A 19,146-nucleotide genomic window follows, 5' to 3' on the forward strand; every position below is an offset into this window, starting at 1 on the left:
GGAAGGGACATGTCCCCACCAATATCCAGCGATTACTGAATTGTCTCCACCAGTAATTTGATCTCTTCCAGTAAAGAAAAACAAACCCGATAGAAAGAAAAACGATGTGTCAGCGTCTCATTCACCCAGCGGAGCAGAAAGAGTCAAATCACGTTCTCTACTGGAGTCCTACGTCATGTGACAAATATGGCCAATGTGATTGGCTGAGCCTTTCAGGGAGCTCTGTTTAGTTTTAGCAGCGGCAAACCTGCGCTGCGAGGAGGAGAGGAGGACGGCAGCAAGGAGGAAGAACCCGGATATAAGAAAGTGTTTTTCAAAGAAACCTGTGAGTCACTTAAAGCCAAGTTCACTCATAAAATGTGTCACAATATCGTTACAGGCTGTGCTAGGCTTTGGCCCACATCAGTCTAAAACTGTATGTAACCATGAATAACGTGTTTGGGAAACTACCTGCACAGCAGGCAGCACTATTAGTTCTCTCAGTCTCAGAGCAGCGTTTCTAATTTTGATTGAAACTGTCAGAGAAAACGGCAGCCTCGAGCAGCCAGGATATTAGTTTACAGAGGCTGTTAGAATTATATGTCTAACATTAAATTTTGGTAACACAATAATTTCATCCTAATGGTGCTGACATAGTCATAGGGTTAATTTTGAGACAAAATGTCATGAGGTAGTCATGATTTTGCAAATATTCCACCTTATAGTGCAGTTTGCACAGTTTTAAAATGCACTCACCCTACAAACATTACTGATGAGTCAAGATCTGCACAAAGTGACAGAAACACTGAAGCAGCTGCACATTTTATTCTTATTGTCATGTTTGTCCTGTTTGTCAGGTGACAGAAGAACCAACACAAAGCTCAGAGAGTAATGGTGATACAAGGTCACAGGTGAAATTGGATGATGACCTGGTGGTTCATGACTGTATTTGAAGCACATGTGTGACTGCATGTATGTGGAGTGTCTCACTGTTATTCATCAGGTGACAGAGGCAGCTCTGCCATGTTGTAGCTCAGAGGTGAAGAGGCGAGCTCACAGGTGACTGATGATTTGGTGCTACAGATTAACTAGTATTTATTATCATGACAGTTGTTAGGCTGCTGATGTAAACTGATTCATTAGTGTATGTTTGACAAAGAATCTGAATTGACATGTCTCACTTTTATATGGCAATATGTCCTAGTGCAGTCAGAGGGGAGGAGCCAGGGCCAAAGGTGAGGCACATCAAGCACAGAATAATAATTGTAATCTGAGGATAAAACGCAGGTACTGAGGCTGAAAGAAGCTTCAGTGCTCTCAGAAGACTAAAAACATGGCTAAGGTCAACAATGACTCAAACGAGATTAAACAATGCTGCTGTATGTCCACCAGGAGAGACTGGACAGTATAGATGTAAAACCAATATGCCAGCAGTTTATCTCAGTGAGAGGAGCAGGCCTGTGTTTGGCTGCTTCACATAGTGGACATTGAGTTGTTGTGTGGGGCATGTAGTCCATGTCTGTTGCTGTAACAGTAGCTCATGTTTAGAATAAAAGATCGCAGCTCACTGAGTTAATCGGGGCAATAGTGCCTCAAACGTTGCATCATTTTGCTGAGAGATCTTTTACTTTGTGGTAATCTTAGATGAGTAGTTTTATGGACAAAAACCAGCAGGTCACTCAGTGTTCCCTTAGTGCTAATGTGTCAGAGATGTTGGTGTACTATAACTGAAGTAATGATGTTAAGTCCTTAACGTCATATTCTTTTATTGTCATGACTGTATTTGAAGATATTTTTATTTTTGTATGATACCTGATTTATATGGAATATGGCTGAAGTAAACTAAAGTCTAAAATACTCAGTCAGTCATTTGTTTAATAGTAATTTAACATTATATAATTCACATATAAAACTATGAATTGTAATTGTAAATGGTTTAAAAGCACGTAGAATAGCATATGTAGGCAAGAATATTTCTCCTTTTTTTTATTAAGAAGCAAAAACAAAAACAAAAACAGGGCAGGGTTCGGTGGTTGAATCATCCGTCCCCACCAATGCCCAAACCAAATCTACGCCCTTGCTGCTCTACCTCCTGAGCTACACCCCACATAGAAAGCGTCAGGCTTGGAAAATCCTGCTTGTATGTTTGCGTGTGAAGGAGACATGTTGTATAAAGTAAGAGCTCAGGCAGAGTAGAAAAGCGCTTTGTAAAAACCAGTCTATTAATCTAACAGAGACACACCCTACAACAACTCCAAACGCACGCAAAGTGGCGACAACTCCCACAGGAAGACAACGCTGTCTGTTGTGTAGCTGGTTTTAAGAAGTTTTCCATTGTTTCTTTTATGTTATATTAATTTACTGTTTAGGGAAAAAAAGGATCGTGTTTTGGCTCCGATTGAGATCGACCTGTTATAGCTGCAAGAGCGAGTTATGCATTTTATTCTGAAATTTTTAACCGGAAGTAAGTCATTTTTCTTGCGCTACCTTGAAAATAAAGTGGAGGCTGGTTGAAAGCGCCTCTTAAGTCATGTAAATTTTTTTTACAACATGACTCTGTTTACGTGGGGCAGCTAGGAGTCTAAATATCCACGCGAGACTCCTTGGAGATCGGGCTGTTGGTTTGGCGACACGCTGCGGATGATACATTTCTGCTAGCCTAAAGCTGCTATAGTTAGCTAGCTACTACTCGCCAGGTTTGACTTTCTTGTGCTTTCCAAGCTGATAGCGCAGTGAGTGATGTGGAAAGTAACGTTTCAAGCGTTCGGTGTTTTGCTGTTGGCGTGGTTGTTGGGAAACTTTGTTCTGGGCTGGTTTCAGCAAAACACCAAACCCCAAACACAGCACAGCGAGCAGCATCCGAGCAGAACCTCGGAGAGCCAGGACCAGAGCTGCTTCTGTCACGTAAGTAGCCCCAAACACGGAGCTTTTGTCACCGGAAACGTACAGTTTGTTTTTTTAATAACATACTTTGTTGTTCTTCATGCAGCTTGTAATCTGCGAAAGTCATACCACAGTTTTGTTTTTAGGAGCTTCCAGCACTTTCTACTGTCATTTTATTTTGACGTCACTGTGTACGTGAGATGCTAGTTAGCGACTGTCCATGAGTCCACAAATTGTTTTATTTTCTGCCATTTGATAAATAAATAGATATAGTTACAGTTGACCGAATAAATTGATATTTAAACCGAAATCTCTTCTTGTTTGTACTGAACAGTGAGTTAAGTCCTTAAAGTAGACTAATGAGCAGAGTCGAGAGCGCTCCTCTTCTTCCTCTCCTCGGACCCAGCAGCGAGTTAAACCAGCCGAAGTTCTTGCGAGTTGAGCGAAAAGCGTGGTGTGATCTGATTGGCTGTGTCAGAGCTCCCGCTTTACAGCCTCCTCACGGACATTGTAGTCTTTTGCGTAGAAGTTGCCAAGTGTCCCTAGCGACCTATAACATGTAGATGACTACAAACAGGGAGGCTCCGTCAGAGGGGCGGCGTTTGTTTTGACAGCGGCTTGTTTGTAGGCGGGGCTTCTGGCGGGCATGGAAGTGCGGGTCTGTGATGACAGCACAGACATACAGCTGCTGCCGTGACATTTGGACAGTTACGTGAGGGGGAAGTTTTAATTTGAAGGAAGTTGAGACACAGAAAGCTGAAGGCGAACAACAGGATGCTGAGAAAAATGGTTCTTTTCCTGGCGCTCAGTGGACTGCTGCACTCTGAGGTCTGCTGTGGTTTGGTGTTTGTCATTAGTTTTTTGTCACAGTAAGATTGTCTTTGTGTTTCTGTAGTATATATAAGTACATATAATACTAGTGTAAAGGGTTTACAAAGGTTTCTAAAATACCCGCACGTAGTTTAGGTGTACTGCTCTTTGCAGAGCTGAGCAGTTGCTGCCATATGTTTTGTACGGTCATATCTTTGATAGCTTGAAAAGGAAAAGCCTGTTGTGAAATATAAAGAATGTGAAAGTACTTTACAAGTTTTTACAACTACATACTTGTAAAGTACTTCTGTAGTTGTTCGGTTTTGGTTCAAATAACTTTCTCTCGCTCTCTCTCTCTCGCTCACACACACACACACACACACACACACACACACACACACACACACACACACACACACACACACAGACTGACTATTTATTTAAATGCAAAAAAGCCCCCAAACAATACAATGTCCATCTTTACTCAGTATTGAGGAATCATTGCATTGGATATTTTGTTAATAACATTTTATTTATGTTTCATTTTCTCTTAATTTCCAGACTAAAGTATTAATGAAGCATTTGAGACTCTAATCATGAGCTAACTAAACTGAAAGAGTGTCCGGAGCTGTTCTCCAGCCAGTTAGAGCAGATGTTTGGTGAGGTTTGAGGCTCTACCTGCTGTGCACAGAGCTGAGCTACCTAACAAAACTAGCCAGAGCCATTTGACTGACTGTTTACCAAGCTTCTTAACATGTGAATGCTGGGTTGTGTAATTCTTCAGTTCAAACACATTTGTAGGTTTTAGTCAGCAGCTGACGGTTTATAGAGCAGACAATGGGCCGTCGGCTTTGTGGGTTCAGGTAACACAGTGTGATGGATGTATTATGTATGAACGTGCAGGTAGGTGGTGGTTTGTCCGATGGCGGAGCATCATCACCTGATCCTAATAGTTTTTCTTATTTTCTTAATGTCATTTCTATAACATGATTATAAATTTGTAACAGCAGCAAAATTACAATCCAGTCTTTATCAGAAATGTGAACCCTACCTGGGGGTGGGGGTTGTGTCAGGAACGGTATCCTAAATGTTTGCCAAAGCAAACGTGGCTCATTGATAAGAGGAGGCGAAGCCACAAAAAGACTTAACAGCAACTGTAATGTCTTCTAACAAGGCGCACTTTAGATTTTTACAGCGTTTTAATTTATTGTAAAGTTATAAAGAGAGCTGCCATCTATGGGTGTCCACAGAACAAGAAGCACAGTAGCAGGTGTAGTGTTCCTTTACATAAAACAACAGTTTTCCATCATAAATTCATGCAAAAGCGTACAAAGCGCTGCATAAAAACCCCCACCAAGTAGGGAACAACTGTCTAAATGTCCAAAATAGGGATGTGAGACTGCATGCACCTGCTAATGCTGCATGTTGCTGTCTCTATGAACTGAGTCTCTGGATCCATTTCAGCTGAACTTGTGTTTTAACTGTTTTGTTCTATCATGCTGTGGTTAAAAAAATCTTTCCAGGAATCTGTTCACCCAGATTAACTCGAGTCAGTCGGTCAGGAAGACCATTTAAGAACGGGATGATGGTTACTGCTCTTTAAAAACATGACCAGCTGACAGATGTAATAGTGGGCTGCTGTGTCTGTAACTGTGTTCAAACAGACACTTTGGAATAAAAGCTATACATCTGCTCCTCTCCTATGTGAGATCCCTCAGGGTAGGGCTGTTCGATGTAACGATATATATCGGATGACAATATAAAAACATCTATCGTTTCATTTTACGCTGTCGTTTGTTTTGTGGTGTCGCAAAATAAACTGTTTACAGCAATATTTGTTCATGGTTCTGATGGTCACTGCAGTGTTTATATTCATTTCTTCAAGTTCTCTCTTTCTCTTATATTTAATATAACCACACTACGGACGGACAAGCGCCTGTTTTTACTTGTTGTCGTTAGCAACAACGACGGTAAAACCATTGTGTGTCCGCTGGTTTAGTTTCCACATGAACCTTTCACAATAAAGCTCAAGATCCTGTGAGACTTTTCAAAATAAACTGAATCACATGAAAGTTGCAGAGTGTTTACGGATGAGAAGCAAAAAGAGCCGCCAGGTGCTAAAAAATAAACCTTAGACTCAAACGTTAGAACAGGCTTTTCCCCGCAGCACGCCATGTAATAAATACAAAGAAAACGGCGCCGTTACAACTTATGACTAAAAATGTATCGTTTCATGCATCGTTAAAACACTCGACTCCAGCTACAGGACGCACAGCTGGAAACACTTCACACAAGTCGAGCTGCCCGAGATTCACAGAGTTTACAGAGAATGTTCCATGTTTGTGATTTATATCGTTATCGCGATGATAGATGTTTTATATCGGGATATGAGATCGTGGTCATATGGCACAGCCCTACCTCAGGGCTCACTTCTGTTGTCACCCATCAAAGTAAGAGCTTCATGGCAGTAATTTTGTCTTTAGGTGTTACATCTCCCAGTGAAGGCGTAACTATTATCACTGACTTTTGAAGCGCTCTCAGGCTACGTCCACACTAAAACGTTTTGGCCTCCCGTCAACACTGAGACGCCGTTTTCCTCAAGGGAAAACGCAGCGTTTTGAAAACGCTCTCGAAAACGCACACATTTCAAAAGGGAGCTGCCCCGTCGCAGTGTGGACACTCGAAAACACAGACTTTCTAAAACAATGACGCATTTTAGTCATGTGATGCAGTCACGTGACCAATTAAACTAAGATAGCGGAGGGCATTATACAGCAGTCGCCCTAAAAGATGAATATCCGTTTGTTCATGCTCCAGATAGCTTTCCTTCAAAGTCTTTAATTCTCACTCGCGTTTGCGCAGGACTGGAACGTTAGCGTTTTCATCCGTTTCAATGTGGACGCACACCTCTGTGAAAACGACTGAAAACACCAGTGTGGACGTGGAGCGTTTTCAAATCTAGCCGGGCTAGTGTGGACGTAGCCTCAATCTCATCCATGGCAAAACTGAGGCTGCCAAGTCTGGACTGATTGTAAGAGTTTGATTAGAACAAACGTCAGGGTGCAGACTTTGACTTGTACTGCGTGACGTCAGTCAGGTTTTAGTCCACGCTTCTGTCATGTGTTTCTAGCACACAGCTTCACTTAAAACATCTGAAATGACCCGGACATTATGATTATTTTTACTGTTTTAACATGAGTGGAAACACTGACACTCTTATTTAGAGATGAGGTGTCATTAGTAAACGAAATGTCCTGCTTTGCTTCAGCTCACAGGCGTCCTGGATGACTGCTTCTGTGACGTCGAAAGCATCGACATTTTCAACAACTTGAAGATCTACCCTCGCATCAGGAAGCTGACAGAGAGAGACTACTTCAGATACTACAGGGTAAGAGCTGCGGCTACAGTGGAAGCACAGTGTGGCTCAGTGCAGTAGTAAAAGTAGTATGTAAAAACAGATGGAAATCACATGGATCTCTTTTGCGTGTGTGCGCACATCTGTTGTCTTTTTGCAGGTCTTTGTGTTTACTGGCACATGTTGTCACAACATGATTTACCGTTAGACCTCAGTGGTCTGTGTCCTCCCACAGTAAGAGCACACTGTGAACATGCAGACACTAAAGCCGGTGCACCTGAGCGTCACACCAAGGACGTTCTTGTTTTAAATACGAGACCCAGAGATGCTACAGGACGAATCGGTCACGGTTTATTCACAGGCCAGAAAACAAGAATCAAACAATCCTAAAAACAACATATACATGAACATTCCCAGGAATACATAAACACAATTCTAACAAAACTTCTAAAGTTCGTTAGAATAACACTCAGTCCCACGATGCAACTGCTCCCACAACCCAGAACGAATCTTCTTTATTTTTCAAACCAGGGGAGTCATTTCCAGGCCGGTCCCAGGAGGACGAGGAGAAGCCTCCCATCTCAGTCTCGTCCCATCACAGCCCAACTTATGCTCCGCCCTTGAGCCGCACGCTCGCTGCCACAGCGTCTTCCCTCGTGGCATCGCCCTGCAAGCGGAGAAGCATCGTCTGGGAATCTGGCCTGGTTTATAGCCATGGCGATCCTCTCCCAACACGGCTGCACCCGGTGAACAGCAGTGGAGTCACTGCTCACAAACGCAGGTAGAGGTGCAGCTGTGCTACGCCCCTGACGAGAGGGCAGCACACTGTTGCCATCGTCTGGCTTCTGCGCGTTCCTTCCCTTCACATCAGGGCCTCCCTCAGTGCTCAGCCAGCTTCCTTTAAACAGGCCCTTTCACCAGCTGATAGGCCACGCCCACACCTCAGCAGGTGATCACTATCAGCCAACTTGTCCCAAGCCCAGCCAGTCCACAGTGGGTTAAAACAATGTAAAAACATCAGAATAGTTTCATGCAAATAAAAACTACACTCACAAATAAACACTAAAACCACTGATGAAAGACAAATATAAATTCCCACTGTGGGACAAACATGCTGTGAATGCTTTGGGACGTCCTTTCCCTCGGCTCCCGCCGTGCAGCTGTTGGATGACACGGTCCTAAACATCTGTGTAAATGATTCTCACATAGAATCATGAAGCACTTTCTTTTCCTTTCTTCTTGTGTCTCTAGTTTGGGTGTTACAGAACAGGAAGTGATGTCTGAATCTTGTACCGGTGTCGTGTTACACTGTGGTTTGTCAGTGCTGCCATAAAAAGTCGTGCAGTCTCCTGGAAAGAGCTACGCTTGATGAAGACGTTGCTGCACTTCTGTCTAGCTGTGTTTTTATTAGTACAGCAGTCTGAACAGCACTGGTGTGAAGTCAGCAACCACGAGCAGGTAAATGCTGTCAGGCGCAGAGGGAGCGAGACAGCAGACTGATCTGCAGCTATGATCTATATCAGCTGCTCCAGTTCTGTGAGCTTGTAGATCATCTCGTTTTTAAGGAGACCAAAATGCTGCGCACCACCTCCCTCAGCTGCAGCTTGCAGCACAAACATGTTGTTTCTGGCAACACTAAACGGGATCGATCTGTGCTAATCACCGTATGTGACCTTTCAAACGGCTGACACATTCAAATCTTTTAATGCCATAGTGTTAAACATGTTTTCACAAATCGATTGTGTGCGTTTGGTGTAGGAGGTGGGGTGGAGGCTCGGGGGTCGCCTGTAGCTGCGTAGCACCGTCACACTGAGGTGCAGCGGCGCTTGAACAGGAGGCCGGCTGCTCTGTCGGTGTCTGAGCAGCACACACACTGTGCTCATTCATTCACACAGCAGACCTGAGGTCGCTTTGATGGATGTAGTGCGGGTGTCATTTCAGTGTGACTTGTACACAGACCAGAGTGTACGTGGAGAGAAGACGCACAGCAGACAAACACTTTCCTGTGTCTGTTTCAGTTCAGCTTCCAGCTACCTCTGCCCTGCTGCCAGTCACACGCGTTGTCTCCCACTGTCGCCGTTCCTCGCTGTCAGGACTGGGTCACCGTGTCACGCTGGCCCATCCGTCTACCGATTAGGCGTCGCACCCTGACGAGAGGGCAGCGGGTCCCTCGTTTCACCTGGCTTCACACATTCCTCCTCATATCTGGGGCCGCTCAGCTAGTCTGCTTTTAAAAGGTCACAGCTGATAGGCCACTTCTGGACACACCCACACCTCAGCAGGTGATCCCTATCAGCTAATTTGTCCCATGTGCAGCCAGACCACGGTGGACTAAAACAGAGTCAAATAAAACCATGCAAATTCAGTTTTATTTACACAGCGTCAAATCACAACAAGTCTCCTCAAGGCGCTTTGTGTCGTACAGCAGATACAGAGAAACACCCAACAATCACATGACCCCCCAAATAAAAACTACTCTCATGAATAAACACTAAAAATGAATAAAACCAATGTACCAGATAAATACAAGTCTCCACCGTGTGACACACACACACACACACACACACACACACACACACACACACACACACACACACACTTGTGTTGTAACCAGTGCTCTGATTGGTACGCTTCAGAAAGGCCAGTGAAAGTTTCAGGCTTGTGTCTGTAATGGTTTTAATATGTTCACGTTGTGAGCGAGCACGAAACACGGTGGGAGTGGCTGAGTATACCGTAACACACACGCATCATAGTAAATATGTGTTCTTTGGATCATACGGTGTTTGTGTGAATGGCGGCGGGGCGAGCAGGATGCTTACAGGTGAAACGAGCGTGTGTCCTACGTGCACGTCAGCAGCTGTCCACAGTCAGTGGGCACTGGCCTCCGTTTGCTTCCCCTGTGAAATCTCCACTCGCTGCACCACTTGGGCGTGTCTAAAAACACGATGTGAGCCACGCACAGTTGTGGAGCCGACGCTTTCACACGCCACGCCCTCGTCCTTGATTTCTCTCGTTCACTGAAGCCTGATTGAGCCTACAGTGACAGGCAGCGAGCGTCTGCTTGTCCTTCACATGTGGACGAGCCACTGCTTGCTTCCTGCCTCTGTCATAATAACAGTAATAATAAATGAGCAGGTGCTGAGTGTCTGTTGTGTCTGTGCTGCAGGTGAACCTGAAGCGACCGTGTCCTTTCTGGCCTGATGACGGACACTGCTCCATCAAAGACTGCCACGTGGAGCCCTGCCCCGAGGTCAGCCAGCCTTACTCCAACATGGTCTCTTTTTACTGCCTGTCAGTCACACGTCGGCTCGTTGAGGACGGAGACGACCGCCTCCTAACTAGCTGTCACATACTGCCTTAAATGTATTTTCTCAGGAGAAGCTGTGTGAACATTGTCACCTATCATTGTTTGATGGTCTGTGTTCCGTTTCACAGAGCAAGGTTCCTGTTGGCATCAAGTCTGGGAACTACAACAAGGTGAGACCAGCTGTTCCTGACTAAGCTGCACCACTTGGAGTTACCACGTACAGCTGTGGTCACCTGCTTGCCTGCACATGAGTGCTGTATACCGTGGGGCAAAAAAGTATTTAGTCAGCCACCGATTGTGCAAGTTCCCCCACCTAAAATGATGACAGAGGTCAGTAATTTGCACCAGAGGTACACTTCAACTGTGAGAGACAGAATGTGAAAAAAAATCCATGAATTCACATGGTAGGATTTGTAAAGAATTTATTCGTAAATCAGGGTGGAAAATAAGTATTTGGTCAATAACAAAAATACAACTCAATACTTTGTAACATAACCTTTGTTGGCAATAACAGAGGTCAAACGTTTACTATAGGTCTTTACCAGGTTTGCACACACAGTAGCTGGTATTTTGGCCCATTCCTCCATGCAGATCTTCTCGAGAGCAGTGATGTTTTGGGGCTGTCGCCGAGCAACACGGACTTTCAACTCCCGCCACAGATTTTCTATGGGGTTGAGGTCTGGAGACTGGCTAGGCCACTCCAGGACTTTCAAATGCTTCTTACGGAGCCACTTCTTTGTTGCCCGGGCGGTGTGTTTTGGATCATTGTCATGTTGGAAGACCCAGCCTCGTTTCATCTTCAAAGTTCTCACTGATGGAAGGAGGTTTTGGCTCAAAATCTCACGATACATGGCCCCATTCATTCTGTCCTTAACACGGATCAGTCGTCCTGTCCCCTTGGCAGAAAAACAGCCCCATAGCATGATGTTTCCACCCCCATGCTTCACAGTAGGTATGGTGTTCTTGGGATGCAACTCAGTATTCTTCTTCCTCCAAACACGACGAGTTGAGTTTATACCAAAAAGTTCTACTTTGGTTTCATCTGACCACATGACATTCTCCCAATCCTCTGCTGTATCATCCATGTGCTCTCTGGCAAACTTCAGACGGGCCTGGACATGCACTGGCTTCAGCAGCGGAACACGTCTGGCACTGCGGGATTTGATTCCCTGCCGTTGTAGTGTGTTACTGATGGTGACCTTTGTTACTTTGGTCCCAGCTCTCTGCAGGTCATTCACCAGGTCCCCCCGTGTGGTTCTGGGATCTTTGCTCACCGTTCTCATGATCATTTTGACCCCACGGGATGAGAGCTTGCGTGGAGCCCCAGATCGAGGGAGATTATCAGTGGTCTTGTATGTCTACCATTTTCTGATGATTGCTCCCACAGTTGATTTTTTCACACCAAGCTGCTTGCCTATTGTAGATTCACTCTTCCCAGTCTGGTGCAGGTCTACAATACTTTTCCTGGTGTCCTTCGAAAGCTCTTTGGTCTTGGCCATGGCGGAGTTTGGAGTCTGACTGTTTGAGGCTGTGGACAGGTGTCTTTTATACAGATGATGAGTTCAAACAGGTGCCATTCATACAGGTAACGAGTGGGGGACAGAAAAGCTTCTTACAGAAGACGTTACAGGTCTGTGAGAGCCAGAGATTTTCCTTGTTTGAGGTGACCAAATACTTATTTTCCACCCTGATTTACGAGTAAATTCTTTACAAATCCTACCATGTGGATTCATGGATTTTTTTTTCACATTCTGTCTCTCACAGTTGAAGTGTACCTCTGGTGCAAATTACTGACCTCTGTCATCATTTTAAGTGGGGGAACTTGCACAATCGGTGGCTGACTAAATACTTTTTTGCCCCACTGTACATTTGGACTGTTGTTTTTCCAGGGTGCAGTTCCTGCAGCTCAGGACTTTAAAAGCCAAGACTAAGGTGGAGAAAGGTGCAGATATTTTGGGTTTTCTCTCACTCTGGCTCAGAGGTGTAGACCGGGCACTTCTGCTGGTCTGGTGTACTCCTGGCTGATATTTGATTGCGTCGGTTTCAGTGATTCACATGTTAAACAGCACATGTAACATGGGGGTGCTGGAGGACACGAGTGGGCTGACACACGGCACCTTCTTCCTGTATTGACTGTTGGTGCTCCCTCCCAGACACCTCTGACCAATGAGTGGACTGAAGAAGAGCGTGTCAGTGGGTAGCGAGTGTGTAGCAGTGTTTGTCATCATTGTGTGTGCAGTTATGAGTGAAGCTTTGTGGTGTTTCCTGAACGTTTGTGCTGTGCACCACAGAATGTCAGTCATGTCTGAATCAGTCTTGCTTCAGGTCTCTGGGTGTAACTGCAGCTCGTGCACTAGTGCACTGCAGCAGTGAAGTGTCAGGAGTTTGTTTCACTGCTTGACATATTAACACAATTTCTACCAACGTTGTTAATTTAGCCGAGGTACTCGCTGCCGCTCGGGTCAAAACCAAACCCAAAAAGTGAGTCGTGGTCATGAAAGACGAGCAGCTGATCTTCAACCTGAGCTGACAGTCACAGCAGTGAGGGGAAGTCAGGTTCTCCACAGGGACCTGTGGGATCGTGCCAGGAAATCAGACTAAGTCAAAGCACTGCTGGAGCATTCTTAGATCCAAAGGCTAAACACCTTCTGGTTTTGATGTCGTCATCATTATTATTATTATTATTGTTGTTGTAGTTGTTGTGCTGTACGAGGCACTTTTGTGCGTTTTGTGTAAACACTGTCAGGTATGGAAGTATTGATGCATCTGATCTGTGTGATTTACACGCAGGTTTGTGGATGAGCCTCGTTCCCCTTCCCTCTGCAGTGTTGTGTGTGTTTGTGCTAACCAAACAAGGACTGCTTACCTGATCAGTGGTTATGACACTTTGCATATTAATGATCATAACCTGCCCTCCCAGCCCGTTGTTCACTCAGTGGGCTGGTTTCAGAACGGTGGGAACATGTGGCTGAGTCGTTGCGGTGAATCCACGTTAGGTGGACATGTCAGCGCTGCACTGTTGTGCACGCGCTCTGAGATCAGACAGCAGACACTTGCTGTGACGGCGGCCTCGTAGCTCTTACTTTAGAGGAAGTTTCAGAGCTGCTGCATTTGTTCCAGCACTTTCTGGACTGACCGCACACACAGCCACTCTTCTTATCTCCTCTGATAGCTTCTACGTGGAGACGCTGAGAGCAGAGTGTTTGTCGCTCTTGGCCAACAGCCTGGTGTTTGCCTTGAAATGACCCAGAAGTGTTTGCACATCTGCTCTGGTCTCGGTCAGGGGCAGATGTTTCCCGACCATCAGCTGGGAGACGCAGCCAGACTTAAAGCGAGCCTTTCTCAGAGTGGCAGTGAGAAGTACCGGAGGTGCTTTGGCAGTCAGGGAGAGGTCACAGTGAAATCAAAGGATTTGAATATGATAGAAATATTAAAAACTCCTCTAAATGTAACTGGGACGCAGAGGCTGCTGTTTCAGGCACAAACCGGTTTGACTGCTTTTGCTTGGGTACTACTGAATGTGTCCTTTTAAAACATGGCACTGAGATTGGACGAGTCACATGTTTGTGCTTCTTTGTTTCAGTTCCTGAAATATTTCACTTTGACTGAGCCAAATAATCTCATTTAGAAGATTTCAGTTTGCAGCTGTGTTTATGGAGCACTCGCTGCTCCTCTGATTCTTCATGTGAGTCAATGGTTGGACCTGGGGGTGGAGCTGGAACTGGGGGAGGAGCTAGAGCTGGGGCTAGAACTGGGGGAGGAGCTGGGGCTGGGGGTTGTAAAAGTGTCTGTGCAGCAGATATTTCCTTACTCTTCGTCTTGATGTTCACTCAGAAACAAGAAGTATTAGTTTTTTTCTTCTGTTGTTAAATCAAAGCACAGATTTATAAGAATCATGTATTTGGCTCACTTTTCATGACCAAGCGTTGTATTATCAGGTCACACTGGGCTGTGCTTACCTGGCAGGAGCAGAAGGTGGAGCAGGATTTAACCTCTGAGTTATGTTTGTGTCTTTGTGAGACGGTTGAGTGTTGGGCTGTTGTGTACAGCAGCTGTTGTTTGGGGCGATCGTGGCTCAAGAGTTGGGCGTTCGTCTTGTAATCGGAAGGTTGCCGGTTCGAGCCACGGCTCTGACAGTCTCGGTCGTTGTGTCCTTGGGCAAGACACTTCACCCGTTGCCTACTGGTGGTGGTCAGAGGGCCCAGTGGCACCAGTGTCCGGCAGCCTCGCCTCTGTCAGTGCACCCCAGGCAGCTGTGGCTACAATGTAGCTGCCATCACGTGTGTGTGACAGGTTGTGTAAAGCGCTTTACAAACACAGGCCATTTAGCATTTTACATAATTACAGGCTGGAACACTTTCATCGAGCCCAGTGAAGTAAAGATGCTGAGACATCTGAGTGGTGTCATTACTGTGATAAACAGTGTTATTAAGAATCCCTCCTGTGTCCAGTACTCGCAGGCGGCCAATACGATGTCGGACGTGGTGGAGTGCCAGCAGGCCAAGGAGCTGGGGGCCATCAACAGCACCCTGAGGTGAGTCCACAGACCTCCTGCTCTGTCTTTATCTGCAGCTTGTTTTCACCGGGCCTCAGCAGCTCAAACATTTACCAGTGTGTGACCGGCAGCTGCTGGTAGTTTTCCACCAGGCGACACTTCAAAGTGCAGACCGAGCCCACCGGGGCTCTCTCCTGCAGGAACCGTGGAGGTTCCTTTGTGAAGCAGCGGACCGGCTGGTGCAAACAGACAGGATGTGACGGTGCATTACAAACACCAAGCCGCTTTACTCACGTGGGTTTGAAATGTAACAAAGAGGCAGCATCTCCTGATGAAAACTCACATCACATCCGCTGATGTGGCCAGATGTGCACCTCTCAGACCGTCTAACCTCACGTGACGCAGTGACCACACGACTGAACGCTGCTCCGTGTTAATGACACGTCGGTAAAGAAGAACCACTCCATGATTGCTTTGTTCTGGTTGGCACTTCCTGTCCTCCAACAGCAGCGCCGCTGTGACGTCATTTACAGTTTGTGCTGCGCGTGTGCACGGCAGTCTGCGCCTTCATGTCGTCCCTGCCCACGCAGCACAATGCAGTGAGCTTAGATGACACGTCAGAGCTGAAATTCTGATCCTGAGTCAGTTTTCACAGGGCGGCTGTGAACCTCTGGAATTGAAAGAATCCTTCGATCCGGATCAGTTATTAGACGTCTGGTTTAACGACTTTATGCTCGTCTTGTAACCCTCCATGTGATCTCCCACTCTCATCTCTCAGCAGAATATCTCACCCATGTAGTTTTTAGAGAAGTTGAGCTTCTCTTAATGGATTGCATTTATATAGCGCTTTTCAAGGCACCCAAAGCGCTTTACAATGCCACTATTCATTCACTCTCACATTCACACACTGGTGGAGGCAGCTACAGTTGTAGCCACAGCTGCCCTGGGGCAGACTGACAGAAGCGAGGCTGCCATATCGCGCCATATCTTACTTCCTTTCATTTAGTTTAACCTCGTTGTGTTTACCTGGAATTTGAAATGGGCTTGAGCTCATCACAGATCTGAGCCATCAGTTCTGGCTGCACTGGTTTCTCCCCTGTCTCTGCTCCCAGTGTCCAGTTTGTGCACCTCCTCACACACAGAGGCGCAGATGAGACTGGGCTTAAGCAAAGGCACGTGTAATAAACTGACAGCGACTCCACAGACGCACACTTAAGTGCATGTGGAGTTTGCATGTGCAGTAAGGGAAACATCCCTGCAGCTTTTGCAGGGTGATGCTGGTTTCAGACTCACGTGACCTTTACTGGAAACTGTTTAAAGTCAACAGACATCCTTCATTAAGAATCAAGTGATGGGAGACGACGTTTAAGAAAAGTTTGAAAATGAACATTTACGTGGACGTTGTGATCAAACTGTGATCTCCTGTTTGGTCTTCGTGTCTTGTTAGCTGTCGAGTAAAGCTCACAGTTAGAACGTGTGTGTATTTTTTCCGGTTCCAGTAACCAGAGTAAGGAGGCGTTCGCTGACTGGGCGAGACACGACGACGCTCAGGATCACTTCTGTGAGCTGGACGGTGAGCATCTCTTTCTCTGTGTATCTGTGAGGGCAGCACTATGAGGCATCAAACTTCACACCCAGGACAAATTCCTCATTTACAAAAACCCAAAATACAAACCTGTAACAGGCACGATGTGTCCTTATTCCAGCTCTTTACATTAACTTTCCTGTACTCAGTTAAACGGCACATTTGTAGCCGCACTGCTAAGAAGGAAATATCTCTAATGATGACCCCGAGCCACTGCCATCACAGGCTTTTTTTTAATCCATGAAATGTGTTTCAGATGAGACGTCTCCAGATGCAGAGTATGTGGATCTGCTCCTGAATCCGGAGCGATACACCGGATATAAGGGTCCGTCAGCCTGGAGAGTGTGGAACAGCATCTACGAGGAGAACTGCTTCAAGTAAGCCTGGAGCTCCCTGCACAGAGATGCTCATCTTTGAGGTCCTACTGAAAATGTGTTTTTGTGTCCACAGGCCCCGGTCGGTGTATCGACCTCTGAACCCTCTGGCTCCCAGCAGAGGTGAGGATCAAAGTTAGAGCTGCTACCGGCTGCAGCAGACGCGGCTGAACAGTTAGAAGAGCAACATGACAGGAAGCTCTCAGAAATACTTCAGTTAGGTCGTTTATATCTGACTACTGTCTGCATGTTTGAGAGCCCAGGAAACAGCTCGTGAGGTGCTGTTTACGTGTTTGCTGTAGAAGCAACCCGCTGCTCGCCTCCTGCAGTCTGACTACAGGCCGGTCTTTCTGGAAACAGTGACCGGTGTGGAAGAACCGGAATGGCCTGTGCAGGCACTCGGCTCCCTGACAGCACACCTTCATTCAGGTGGCAGACTGTGTGCTGGCAGCATGACATCACTTCAGTCTGCTATGAGCACAACTGACAGCATCCAAACAGGGACACAACTACTGCAGCCGCGGACGCTGCAGCCGCGGACGCTGCAGCCGCGGACGCTGCAGCCGCGCCCGTCCGCTGCAGCCGCGTCTGGAATGGCACAGGCCATTCCTGTTCTTCCACACCGGTCACCGTTTCCAGAAAGACCGGCCTGTAGTCAGACTGCAGGAGGCGAGCAGCGGGTTGCTTCTACAGCAAACACGTAAACAGCACCTCACGAGCTGTTTCCTGGGCTCTCAAACATGCAGACAGTAGTCAGATATAAACGACCTAACTGAAGTATTTCTGAGAGCTTCCTGTCATGTTGCTCTTCTAACTGTTCACACATCAGTGTACCTGCTTCAGCATGCTAGCCTCCTCCTGTTTATTGCATACCGTGTCACAGGGTACTGAATAAAGTGCTGGATTAAAACGCAGGCTCTTCAGTGTATTTTTCGTGCACCTTAGATGTCTGTGTGTGAAACTAGAGCTCATACGTTCAGGGGTTAGTGTGTGGTATGTGTATGCCTAATCACTGCACCGATCTAACAGTTTCCTTCCTTCTGTTTCTGTGTTCAGGAGACGATGATGGTGAGTAAACTAAACTTCTGTTGACTTGGAAGTGTTTCAGCCGTGTTGAAACCTAACTCTTCTTGTCCGTGTCGCTCGTGTTGCAGGGGAAGGTTTCTACACCTGGCTTGAAGGTGGGTTCTGCCTCGTGTGCTCACGCCTGCACCACCCAGACTGACCTGAAGAACGCTGTTATCATTCTTTGTCATGTAAATCACATAAAGCTGAAGCGTCTGTGTAGCTACAGTAGGCATGTCACTTCCTGTGGTTTTCAGCGTCTGTGTTCTGAAGTTAAACTGGTCTCGTCTCTGCTTCCTCTGGAAGACTTTGTGTGGGCAGGCTGACTGCTGACAGGAGGCCACAGAACACAGAGATGTGGCTCATCACAGCCTGATGCGTAGATGCCGGACGCCTCATGGTGCTGTGATGAATGCTGCTTCAGGCACTCCTGTGGATGTGATGTTCCACGCCGTTAAAGTTGTTGTAGCCCACCCCCTCTCTGTGATGAATGCTGGCCTCTCATGTCACGTCCATGTCCCTTATTTAAAGTCCTGTGCTCAGTAGCTGCTGGGTCATCTGGATCTCTGCACCGTCACAAGTAGAGCTGATGTCCCAACACTACCAAACACATTTATTACAGAGTTTGAGGTTTTCATCACACAGTTACATCTGTGGGATAAGTCTGCCTGTAGTGTGGCGCCGGGTCCAGAGTTCTACTGTAGTTCTGGTTGATGTTTAAGGCAGGACTATAAATCAGACATCTCGTCCCCCAGTGTTATACAGTTTTGGGTGGACTGAAGCTTTAAGCTGAGCTTGGTTGGATTCTGATTTTAAGAAACCCGTTGTCATCGCTGTCTCTCCAGGTTTATGTTTGGAGAAGAGAGTTTTCTACAGACTCATCTCGGGCCTCCACAGCAGCATCAACATCCACCTGTGTGCCGAGTACCTGCTGGACGGTACGACATCATACAGAGCAAACACACCTTGGGTGTTATGGCCACCACAGTATTGTTTTATTTGGATGACAGTGTAGTGTGCTAAGATACCAGCTAATGTTAGCTAGCTTGGTTAGCAGCCACCTGCTAGTTATTGCTAAGTAACAGACTAATAAAATAAATCACTGACCAAAGCTGGAGCTCGAACTGGGATCATTTTACAGTACAAGTCTCTTTAGCAGAATCAGCTGAAGCACGGCTGATGAGGCGCATGTACATTTTGCTTTTGGGATTAGTTATGCTGATGAACTGACTCAGTGATGGTGTTTTTCATGCTGTAAGCTGTTGTTGTTTGGCTCTTCAGAGGGATGGGGAC

The 19,146-nt window shown here is 46.3% G+C and overlaps 1 protein-coding gene across 3 annotated transcripts in view; it reads left to right on the forward strand.

Annotated features, from left to right (window-relative positions):
* Positions 1-2,204: 2,204 nt before the first annotated feature.
* Positions 2,205-19,146, forward strand: part of ero1b (endoplasmic reticulum oxidoreductase 1 beta) — a 23,825-nt gene continuing 6,883 nt past the window's right edge. For 2 of the 3 annotated variants that reach the window (XR_005695195.1, XM_040027249.1), the window contains exons 1-12: positions 2,205-2,883; positions 6,941-7,060; positions 10,194-10,277; positions 10,463-10,504; positions 14,786-14,868; positions 16,329-16,402; positions 16,671-16,791; positions 16,865-16,911; positions 17,845-17,856; positions 17,943-17,969; positions 18,699-18,791; positions 19,135-19,146. The exon at positions 19,135-19,146 is cut by the window's right edge and continues 235 nt beyond it. Coding sequence is in view for 2 of the 3 variants with exons in the window: in XM_040027249.1 (XP_039883183.1) it covers positions 2,719-2,883; positions 6,941-7,060; positions 10,194-10,277; positions 10,463-10,504; positions 14,786-14,868; positions 16,329-16,402; positions 16,671-16,791; positions 16,865-16,911; positions 17,845-17,856; positions 17,943-17,969; positions 18,699-18,791; positions 19,135-19,146 (880 nt within the window). In the remaining variant the exon portion in view is untranslated. The other variant, XM_040027250.1, reaches the window with a different exon arrangement.

Source organism: Simochromis diagramma, unplaced genomic scaffold, assembly GCF_900408965.1.
Source record: "Simochromis diagramma unplaced genomic scaffold, fSimDia1.1 OVJJ01000446.1, whole genome shotgun sequence".
Taxonomy (NCBI): domain Eukaryota; kingdom Metazoa; phylum Chordata; class Actinopteri; order Cichliformes; family Cichlidae; genus Simochromis; species Simochromis diagramma.